General features: G+C 45.6%; 1 gene segment (V, D, J or C); it reads right to left on the bottom strand.

The window, feature by feature from the left end:
- Positions 1 to 11,130: 11,130 nt before the first annotated feature.
- Positions 11,131 to 11,552, bottom strand: LOC110495717. The segment is given in 1 exon segment: positions 11,131 to 11,552. A coding segment is annotated over 1 exon segment (363 nt).
- Positions 11,553 to 12,447: the final 895 nt, after the last annotated feature.

Here is a 12,447-nt window from a genome sequence, read left to right as displayed (position 1 = left end):
TATCATGTCAACATAAAATCCTGTGTGAAGCAAAAAGGTTGGTGTGCCTCAATGCTTGGTTGACCAACCAGACACACACAGCTGGCCAACACATCTGTGGAGCAGTATTGGGTGTGTACGTTCATGACTGTGTGTGACAGAAATAGAGACCTGTGAAACAGAAACTTAGATTTCCATGTCCCCTCTCCCAGAATAGAGCAGTACACTGCCCAGATGTTCCCCCGTCCTTACACGACACCAGCGCTAGACCATAGGAGGTCAAAGATCAAAGTCAGAGGTTAGATGTCAGTCACAGATCATTTTATAGGTCACTGCACTAATCTTGTGTGGTGTGCAGAGGAAGAGGTTGGACACAGGTCGTCAGCCAGACTAGTAAAGGTCAAAGATTAAAAAGTCAGAGGTCAGTTTCCCAGGGAAGAGAGTCAGTTCAACCCCAACATGCCACCAGACTGCCTGTTACTTTATTGCAGTCAGCTTTTTGTTTTCTTGCCAAAGAGAATAGTTGACAAGAGCACCATTTTCTGAGGTCATTCTCGTAGTACCCACTAGAATGGCATGAGGAAGTCTTATATAACTAGTGATCTACATCTGAAGATTCATCATGAGTTCATCAGGAATCAGCACTGAGCCAGATGGAAGTCCTTCATCCCAGTCTAGAATACCTCCAGGGTCACTGACAGGTCAGCCAGTGGCAAAGGTCAACAGTTTCAGAGTCACATGCTCAGAAACACACACAACCTCCAAATACCTCCACCAGTACCTGTCCTGTACCGCACAGGGGCATCTCCCAGAACCAACCCTGAGTAAACTAGACTGGACATCAGACAGAGGACAACATTCACCTCCAGGTGATATGTCTGACCTAGCAAGGTCATAGGTCAGATATGAAAGGTTGCACTGTGCCTCTATGCCAGTAAGTTTAGGGCGTTACAGCACATTACCATTCCTTAAATCACTGGAGTCTGAAGCAATATATTTTCTCTGTATCCCGTAACTAGGAGATCTGTCACAATGTTATTTTTTTAATTTTTAAAACATTTATTTGAAAAATGAAAAAGTTATTTTCATTCAGAAAAGTGTCATAGTGGTTATGAAGATGGGCAAACATTGTTGTCGTGGAGCCATGTTGAACTTGTTGATTTTCGACTGTGTAGCCTAATCAAACACAAATCAAATCAAAATGTATGGTCAAGTTAACAAGCGATAAAACAAGCGTGTAACAAGCGTCACTACAGACCCAGGTTCGATCCCAGGCTGTGTCACAACCGACCGGGAGTCCCATAGGGCGGCGCACAATTGGCCTAGCGTCTTCCAGGTTAGGGGAGGGTTTGGCCGGGGGGGCTTTACTTGGCTCCTCTCGCGCTCGAACGACTCTTGTGGCAGGATGGGCGCCTGCAGGCTGACTTCGTCGTCAGTTGAACGGTGTTTCCACCAACACATTGGTTAAGCTGGCGGGTGTTAAGGAGTGTGGTTTGTCAGGTCATGTTTCGTAGGACACATGACTCGAACTTCGCCTCTCCCGAGCCCGTTGGAGAATTGCAGCGATGAGACAAGATTGAGATTGGATATGATGAAATTGGGGAGAAAAAGAGGGGCAACATTTTTTTAAATAATGGTACAATATTTATTTTGGTTGAAGTTTGTCGTATTATCTTTGCGCGTCTACAAGCTGCTGGGCATATGGTTCCAGGTGAAGAGAAAGAGCGAGTGGGAGGAGTGTGATTAAGATACAACCAATCAGAAAACTCTTTTGTTGTCACCTAGTTTTTTCCTCAAGTTATTTCAATTCATAGGATTCATACAATACATTTATAGATATATATATGTTTAACCCCCCACTCCCCACCAGAAATCTGATAGCATGTCAAATAAATTAATGTTACATAGTAAATCTACTGAAAAATACATCATATAGCCTCAGAAATAGTAACAAATTACTGATACAAATTCATGGATGTAAGGTCCTGTAACGATTTTCGTTGGTGGAAGGAGAGGAGGACCAAAAAGCAGAGTGGTACGTATCCATAACACCTTTTAATCAGGAATGAATACAAAATACTAAAGAACAAGAGAATACATGAAAACCGAAACAGTCCCGTATGGTGCAAACACTGAAATGGAAAATAATCACCCACACCTCAAAATGGGAAAACAGGCTACCTAAGTATGGCTCTCAATCAGAGACAACGATAGACAGCTGCCTCTGATTGAGAACCATACCAGGCCAAACACATAGAAACAGAAACCTAGACCTACAACATAGAATACCCACCCACGTCACACTCTGACCAAACTAAAAATAGAAACATCCAAAGCAATCTATGGTCAGGGCGTGACAGGTCCGTTGGTTAAGGGTTTGGAAATATCCCCTGATGCTTTTTTCCATGTGTCCAGTGGACACCTTGGCCCTATGGATCCTGGCTGTGGAGAGCTCCATAAGTACAAGTTCCTTAAATGTGAGCAGCCATTGTTGCAATGGTAACTGATGAGGTGGAATCCACCTTTGTACAATCATTTTCTTAGCCACTGTGGTTCCTGCCAACCACACTCTCTGTTGGTGTTCTGACAAGTGCCAATCAGAGTCATCACAAAGCAACATCCCTATTGGATCTAATGGCAGTATTTTATCTAAGTACAGAGAAGACATCGTTGACTTTCCCCCAGAATGCATCGACCCCCGGTCATTTCCACAGCACATGCTGAAAAGTACCAAGGTCCCCTGTGGTACAGAACTCACATAATGGTGATGGACTCATACCCATGTGATGTCTTTTTTGAGGTGTTAGGTTATATGGCAAAAGAAATATGAATGAATTGGTGATTGGGGTTTTTAGATGATCCAAATATATTTTTCCATACTGTAAGGGCGTTCGTCTGTAGGAGGAGGAGAAGCGGACCAAAGCGCAGCGTGGTGGTTATTCATATTTTAATAAATCACTACACATGAACAAACTAACGAAAACAAGAAATGTGAGAACGCAAAACAGTCCTATCCTGTGACGACAAACACAGTGACAGGAACAATCACCCACAAACACACAGTGAAACCCAGGCTACCTAAGTATGATTCTCAATCAGAGACAACTAATGACACCTGCCTCTGATTGAGAACCATACTAGGCCGAAAACATAGAAATGCCCCAAAACACAGAAAAACAAACATAGACTGCCCACCCAACTCACGCCCTGACCATACTAAATAAATACAAAACAACAGAAATAGAGGTCAGAACGTGACAGTACCCCCCCCCCAAAGGTGCGGACTCCGGCCGCAAAACCTTGACCTATAGGGGAGGGTCTGGGTGGGCGTCTGTCCGCGGTGGCGGCTCTGGCGCGGGACGCGGACCCCACTTCACCATTGTCTTAGTCCGCCTTATTGTCCGCCTCCCTGGCTTACTCACCATGGCCACCCCTCTCAATGACCCCACTGGACAGAGAGGCTGCTCGGGACAGAGGGGCAGCTCGGGACAGAGGTGAAGCAGCTGCTCGGGACAGAGGGACAACTGCTCGGGACAGAGGGGCAGCTGCTCGGGACAGAGGGGCGATAGCAGCTCGGGACAGAGGGGCGATAGCAGCTCGGGACAGAGGGGCGATAGCTGCTCGGGACAGAGGGGCGGCAGCTGCTCGGGACAGAGGGGCAGCTGCTCGGGACAGAGGGGCGGCAGCAGCTTGGGACAGAGGGGCGACAGCTGCTCTGGACAGAGGGGCAGCTGCTCGGGCGGCCCCTGGCTGACTGACGGCACTGGCGGCCCCTGACTTACTGGCGGCCCCTGGCTGACTGGCGGCACTGGCGGCCCCTGGCTTACTGGCGGCCCCTGGCTGACTGGCGCGGCGCTGGGCAGACGGGCGGCGCTGGCGGCGCTGGGCAGACGGGCGGCGCTGGCGGCGCTGGGCAGACGGGCGGCGCTGGCGGCGTTGGGCAGACGGGCGGCGCTGGCGGCGCTGGGCGGCGCTGGCGGCGTTGGGCAGACGGGCGGCGCTGGCGGCGCTGGGCAGACGGGCGGCGCTGGCGGCGCTGGGCAGACGGGCGGCACTGGCGGCGCTGGGCAGACGGGCGGCGCTGGCGGCGCTGGGCAGACGGGAAGCTCAGATGGCGCTGGGCAGACGGGAAGCTCAGATGGCGCTGGGCAGACGGGAAGCTCAGATGGCGCTGGGCAGACGGGAAGCTCAGATGGCGCTGGGCAGACGGGAAGCTCCGATGGCGCCGGACAGGCGGGAGGCTCCGGCAGTGCTGGACAGGCGAGGCGCACTGTAGGCCTGATGCGTGGTGCTGGCACTGGTGGTACTGGGCCGAGGACACGCACAGGAAGCCTTGTGCGGGGAGCTACTACCGGAGGGCTGGGGTGTGGAGGTGGTGACGGATAGACCGGGCCGTGAAGGCGTACTGGAGATCTTGAGAGCAGGGCTGGCACTAACCGCCCTGGCTGGATCTTCACCCTAGCCCGGCAGATGTGGGGAGCTGGGATGTAGCGCACCGGGCTAAGCACGCGTACTGGGGACACCGTGCGCACAACTGCATAACACGGTGCCTGACCAGCACCACGCCCGCCACAGTTAGCACTGCTAGGAGCACTGTAGTGCTGAGATGGCACAGGACGTGCAAGGCTAGGGAGATGCACAGGAGGCCTGGTGCGTGAGGCTGGCACAGTCTTCACCAGACCCCTCGCACGCACCTCAGGATGAGTATGGAGAGCTGACCCCGGTGCCATTAAATCCCTGACACGCTCCGTCGGGCGAATGTCGTGCCTCATGCACCAAACCAGCAAGTCCCTCATATCACTCTCCTCCAATTTCCCCATTAACTCCTTCACAGTCTCTGCTTCGCTCACCTCCAACACCAGCTCTGGTTCTGAGCTCCTCCTTGGCTCCTCACGATAAACGGGGAGAGTTGGCTCAGGTCTGACTCCTGACTCTGCCACACTCCCCCTGTGCCCCCCCCCAAGAAATTTTTGGGGGTGACTCTCGGGCTTCTGTCCGCGCCGCCGTGCTTGCTTCTCAGAATGCCGCCTCTCTGCTCTTGCTGCCTCCAGCTCGGCCTTGGGGCGGCAATATTCTCCTGGCTTAGCCCAGGGTCCTTTCCCGTCGAGGATTTCCTCCCATGTCCAGAATTCCTTACTACGTATCTCCTGCAGCCGCTGTTGCTTCTCCTGCTGCTCCTGCCTGTTGTGGTGGGTGATTCTGTAAGGGCGTTCGTCTGTAGGAGGAGGAGAAGCGGACCAAAGCGCAGCGTGGTGGTTATTCATATTTTAATAAATCACTACACATGAACAAACTAACGAAAACAAGAAATGTGAGAACGCAAAACAGTCCTATCCTGTGACGACAAACACAGTGACAGGAACAATCACCCACAAACACACAGTGAAACCCAGGCTACCTAAGTATGATTCTCAATCAGAGACAACTAATGACACCTGCCTCTGATTGAGAACCATACTAGGCCGAAAACATAGAAATGCCCCAAAACACAGAAAAACAAACATAGACTGCCCACCCAACTCACGCCCTGACCATACTAAATAAATACAAAACAACAGAAATAGAGGTCAGAACGTGACACATACTGTCTCCCAATGAATTTGTCTGTCAGCAAGTCTAAAATCATTTTCCAATACAGTGGATAGACAATGGTTTTTGTGCTGCAAGAATTCATTGACTATAGATATCAGAAACAACTCCTTTTGAGGGGCAACTGTCCGTTGGAAGTTTGACCAATGGGTGTATTGCTAGTTCTGCTCCCCAGGGGACCCCATAGGCTCGCGTGGATAGGCGTCGTTGAAGGTAAAGACAAAATGATGAACCTGGGACATTAAAACACTTGTGGATTTCCTGGAAACTGAGGAGTCCATTCACATTGATTATGTCGTTGAAAGCATAAACACCCTTCTTAGATCAATATTCTGATATAAGTGGTTTCTTACACACTAAGAATTTCATTTAAGATTAGAATTCATATGCTTCTCTGAAGTTTTCCACACATCTACTAGTATGCTATAATGGGTTCAATCAATAAGTCCACCTGATGCTTTTGTTGTCTGTGGTGTTGCAAATTTAATCTGTGGTCTCTGTGGTATAAATTATTGGAGACAGGTGCAGGAAACGTCATCGTTTTTTACTCCACCCAAAAATACAACATGCCATGAAAAGGCACGGGGACGAAGCCCAAAACAAACATATACAAAAACACAGGGATGTAACCCAAACAAAAGAGCGAGTTTAAACCTCTAATAAATACAGGGGAAGAGAACCACAATAACAATACACGGGACGAGACCCGTAATAACAATACACTGGACGAGACCCGTAATAACGAGTACACAATACACGCAGCACGAAAGCCGAAACAACAAAGCACAGGAACTCACATGACCAACGGACATGGGAACAATAACCCACAAGACAATGGTGAAAACAGGGCACATATATACAATTACTAATCAGGGGAATTGGAATCAGGTGTGCGTAACGAGACAGTTCAGTGATGCCTAGAGGCCGGTGACGTAGACCTCGGGAGCTGGTGCACGGAATGGGGAGCTGGTGCACGGAATGAGCAGCAGTACTGGGGGAATTCGTGACAGTCTCCTTCTCCCCCAAATGAACTTCTTTATCACAGAGTCAAGTTTAGACCAATAGTGTATAGGAGGAAGCAGTGGTAACATGGAACTCATAAAATTGATACGAGGGAGGACATTCATTTTAATCATTGAGATTCTAGCATGCAAAGAAGTGGCCATAGCAGACCATTTAATTATGGCTTTTTTGATTTTTTCAAAGGTTTCTAAGTAGTTCTTCCTGAATGTCGTGTCAATAGATTGGGATATGGTAATGTCTAAGTAGGTGGTTTGTTTCTTCCCTGGTATCATGGGTGGTAGTTGAACACTTCCCATAGCTGAGTTAAGAGGTAGTAGAGCTGATTTAGACCAGTTGATCTTGTAAACAGACCATGTTTAATGTTTAAAGCTGTGAATATAGACATTATTGGTGGGAGTTTTGAGCACTTGCAACACAGCTTTCAGTTCAGATAAAGTGGTAGGTTCATCTAATACAACTGTTTCTTCTTTAGAGAGTCTGGGCAACGCAAGGTTCTCCAGGAACTGCCGACAAGCAGAAGTATCAAAGCTGTATGAGGAACTGAATGAATCTGAATAATATGCTCTAAACGTAGTGTTTCTTTCTGTAGGATCAGATATCAGTCTGATCAACTGTATTGATGATCTTGTTTCAGCATGTTTAAACTGCAGTGCCAGTAAGTGTCTAGGCTTCTCACTTGAAAATAGTATTGTTGTCCCACCTATCTAGATATGAATGTCAAATAGCGATAAAACAGCTGGCAGACTCAGTCTGTAATTCCACCAGCAGCTGAACCTGATTCTGTTTGACTAATAACTCTTTATTTTCTGTCTGAAACATAGACTTAGATAGACCACGTCGTTATTGTATCTGTCCCATTATGGTGTGTGTGAGAGCACAGGCAGTGCCATTGAGGCCATCTCCATTTTGAAGTATTCTATTTTCTTCTGCTACTACTCTTACTGGTAAACAAACTGACAGGGTGCAAACTGTCACCTAGACTGTGTTGTTTGAACAGGTATAGAGCCAAGGTTGGCGAGTTACTGCCACCTGCTGTAATGTAATGTTTCCTCATGAGTATAATTCATTGGCTGATCCCTCCTGATGACCTGGATGGAATTATGTGATCGTTCCTTAACCCACAGGAAGTAGCACTCAGTTGACGACTTCAAAATGGTGGAATACCTCAAAGGCAATGTCCATGCAAAAACAGTTCTTGCACCCCAGTATCTCTACATCCACATTCATCTTCTGTACATCTACCATTCCAGTGTTTAATTGCTATATTGTAATTATTTTGCCACCACGGCCTATTTATTGCCTTAACTCCCTTATCTTACCTCATTTGCACTCACTGTATATAGACTTTGTTTTCTTTTTTTCTACTGTATTATTGACTATGTTTTGTTTATTCCATGTGTAACTCTGGGTTGTTGTATGTGTCGAATTGCTATGCTTTATCTTGGCCAGGTCGCAGTTGTAAATGAGAACTTGTTCTCAACTAGCCTACCTGGTTAAATAAAGGTGAAATAAAAAATACAAATAAAAAGATATATCCATCTTAGGCCTCAATCTTTTTTTATGGCCTGAACTGAACTTCAGCATGACGCCATTTTACCACTTCTTATGGCTGCAGGGGCACTATTGAGTAGCTTGGATGACAGGTGCCCAGAGTAAACGGCCTGCTCCTTAGTCTCAGTTGCTAATATATGCATATTATTATTATTATTAGTATTGGATAGAAAACACTCTGAAGTTTCTAAAACTGTTTGAATGATGTCTGTGAGTATAACATAACTCATATGGCAGGCAAAAACCTGAGAAGAAATCAAAACAGGAAGTGAGAAATCTGAGGTTGGTATATTTTCAACACATTCCCTATTTAAATCCCATTGAGATATGAATGAAGATTCACTTCCTAGGGCTTCCACTAGATGTCAACCGTCTATAGAAATTTGAATGAGGCTTCTACTGTGTTGTGGGACTGAATAAGAGGGGAATGAGTCAGACTACTGGCAGTCAGCCATTTCCCGGTCACACGCATACCACATGATATCTTCCTGCGTTCCGTTCCTCCTCAAGACACAAAGGAATTCTCCGGTTGAAACTTTATTGAAGATTTATGATAAAAACATCCTAATGATTGATTTTGTAAGCATTTATTGTGGACCTGGGATTCCTGGGAGTGCATTCTGATGAAGATCATCAAAGGTAAGGGAATATTTATCATGTAATTTCTGGTTTCTGTTGACTCCAACATGGCGGCTAATTTGACTATTGTTCTGAGCGCCGTCTCAGATTATTGCATGGTTTGCTTTTTCCGTAAAGTTTTTTTTTAAATCTGACACAGCGGTTGCATTAAGGAGAGGTATATATATAATTCCATGTGTATAACTTGTATTATCATCTACATTTATGATTAGTATTTCTGTTGAATCGATGAGGCTATGCAAAATCACTGGATGTTTTTGGAACTAGTGAACGTAACGCGCCAGTGTAAACAATTTTTTTTTTTACATAAATATAAACTTTATCAAACAAAACATACATGTATTGTATAACATGAAGTCCTATGAGTGTCATCTGATGAAGACCATCAAAGGTTAGTGATTAATTTGATCTCTATTTGTGACTCCTATCTTTGGCTGGAAAAATGGCTGTTTTTTCTGTGGCTTGGTGGTGACCTAACATAATAGTTTGTGGTGCTTTCTCTGAAAAGCATATTTGAATTTGGACACTGTGGTGGGATTAACAACAAGATTACCTTTAAAACGGTATAAGTATTTAAAACATGTCTGTTTGAGGAATTTTTATTATTAAATTTCTGTTGTTTTGAATTTGGCGCCCTGCACTTTCACTGGCTGTTGTCATTTCATCCCGTTAACAGGATTGCAGCCCAAAGAGGATTATTAAATAAAGGTGAAATAAAAAATAAAAATAAAAAGTTATATCCATCTTAGGCCTCGATCATTCTTTATGGCCTGAACTGAACTTCAGCATGATGCCATTTTACCACTTCTTATGGCTGCAGGGGGAGTATTGAGTAGCTTGGATTCACTCTTTATGGCCTGAACTGGACTTCAGCATGAAGCCATTTTAGCAAAAAGGCTAGAATAGCTCGTATAGAATAGCAATACATTAGCATTGAATGAATAAAACTTTTGTCTGCTAGAATAGCCAGTATAGAATAGCAATACATTAGCATTGAATGAATAAAACTTTCATCTGCTAGAATAGCCAGTATAGAATAGCAATACATTAGCATTGAATGAATAAAACTTTCATGTAACTAAATTCTATGGTCAATTACAGGTCTTCCCAGAGATTTAGGTCAGCTATTTCCTTACATGCTTAAGATTATTGTGCTTATGTCATTGCATTAAACATTTCCTCATCTGTCCTGAGGTAGGGTATTTCCATAGAGCAGGTGCTTTGCATTGGCAGCTCATGCTTCAGTGCTCTGAGTGTTTTTAGCCCTGTGAGTTTCAGACTGCAGGACTGAGATCTGTCCTGACACTTTAAGACTGCAGTGTTATCATTGTTGTGTCCAGTCTGTTGTCTTCTCAGAGCCACAGATGATGATGATGATGAAGATGATATCACTGATTCCACTGCTGATCACGCTGGGGTTCCTTACTCAGGGTGAGAAACTCTCAGCATCTCTCCCTGTGGTCGACTGGTTTTATCAAAGCTGTTGCAAGTTCAACTGGTATTGATGATGACATGAGCTGGTACCTGCAGAAACCTGGACAGGCTCCTAAGCTCCTCATCTATACAGTAAAAACCCTTAAGTCTGGAACACCATCTAGATTCAGTGGCAGTAGATCAGGTACTGAGTACACTCTTACAATCCCTAATGTCCAAGCTGAAGATGCAGGAGATTCCTATGGTATGAGTGATGTTGGCAGCCAGAGCATTTCACACAGTCATTTAGAGTCATACAAAACCTCCCTCAGTCAGACTGTACACAGACTGTACTGCTGCAGTTGGCACCTACTGCAGGTGCTGAAGGGCAACAGACATTAAACACTGGTTCACTGAACACACAACCAAGACTCAGGTCTTCGTTATATGACATTACCAAGCGTAAATAATCACTAGTTTACCACCATACAGAACATCTGGATACAACTCAAAATGAATCTCAAATACACTAAATAGTTTAGACATGATCCCTTCCCTTCCCATGTCTATAATAGTGGTTCTGCTCCTGTCCCCAGATATTTACTGTCCCAAGGGGTTCTACCCACTACCCACCCTCCCTCACCCCTACCAACCTTCTAATATTCATTTTGTTACAGAGCAGTTTAGTCTTTAGAGCAATTTAGTCTTTGTTTAACAACCACAAGTTCACAGATATTCACTTATTTATTTTCTAATACAAATCAGGGACACCTTGTTTGACATGAATGCAAAGTATTTTATTTTGTTAACATCTCCAATCTAAAATCAGAAGCGATGAAACACAGGTACAGAATTAAAGATGCAGAATCTCAGATTGATGACCAGAGCTGAAGCTCTAGATAGATATCTAGAATGATAGAATGACAGATAGGTAGGTGTTCTCTGTGTACAGGGTGTCTACTGAGAGCAGTGGTGTGGCTCCAGTGTGTGAGTGACGGGGGTCTGGTCCTTTAGGGAGGCCTCACAGGTGACTGAGCCAGCCTTCCTCCACTGGTCAGTGGGGAGGGTGAGGCTGCTGCTCCAGCTGTAGTGACCATCCTTCTCCAGGACCTCCAGACTCTGGCTGCCCTGCAAGGCTCCCCCGGCCCCCAGCCTCCAACCCAGCTTCCAGCCCTCCGGGAAGCCCCTGTTGGCCAGGCACACTAGGGCCACATTCCCCTGGTCCTGCTCCTCACTGGAGGGAAGTAGGACAGGCAGGGAGGGAGGTACCACACCCACTAGGAGAGAGAAGATGAGGGGGGAGAGATGGAGAGATGACATGTAAGGGTTAAACTGGACAAGAACCTTGCAGAACTTTCAACAACTTTAATATAAAGAAACAAATATGTTATTTGTGTTGTATAAAATTGTCTGTGAAAATGGCAGGTTATCTATAAACACATGTTACACACTATTTACCTTCCCTCCAATAACATCTATGAAGCGTGACCACAAACTACAGTCAGTGATGTGTTAAAGTACAGAAAGAAAACGTACATGTCTACAATATAACATGTTTAATAATGCTGCTGAACTGTTTTTGTGTATTAGGCTAATCTGAAGATGGTGCTGGCTAAAGCTAAAACTGGCGAGTGTAGAGAGTATAGAGATATTGTTATCCACGTCGGCACCAACGATGTTAGGATGAAACAGCCAGAGATCACCAAGTGCAACATAGCTTCTGCGTGTAAATCAGCTAGAAAGATGTGTCGGCATCGAGTAATTGTCTCTGGCCCCCTCCCAGTTAGGGGGAGTGATGAGCTCTACAGCAGAGTCTCACAACTCAATCGCTGGTTGAAAACTGTTTTATGCCCCTCCCAAAAGATAGAATTTGTAGATAATTGGCCCTCTTTCTGGGACTCACCCACAAACAGGACCAAGCCTGACCTGCTGAGGAGTGACGGACTCCATCCTAGCTGGAGGGGTGCTCTCATTTTATCTACCAACATAGACATGGCTCTAACTCCTCTAGCTCCACAATGAAATAGGGTGCAGGCCAGGCAGCAGGCTGTTAGCCAGCCTGCCAGCATAGTGGATTGTGATTGGCCTGACTGAAACATGGCTTAAGCTTGATGAATTTACTGTGTTAAATGAGGCCTCACCTCGCGGCTACACTAGTGACCATATCCCCCATGCATCCCGCAAAGGCAGAGGTGTTGCTAACATTTACGATAGCAAATTTCAATTTACAAAAAAAAAAAGACGTTTTCGTCT

The sequence above is a fragment of the Oncorhynchus mykiss genome, chromosome 18 (assembly GCF_013265735.2).
Source record: "Oncorhynchus mykiss isolate Arlee chromosome 18, USDA_OmykA_1.1, whole genome shotgun sequence".
NCBI classification, from domain to species: Eukaryota; Metazoa; Chordata; class Actinopteri; order Salmoniformes; family Salmonidae; genus Oncorhynchus; species Oncorhynchus mykiss.
Note: the sequence above shows the minus strand (reverse complement) of the source record. Positions and strands in the feature narration are given on the sequence as shown.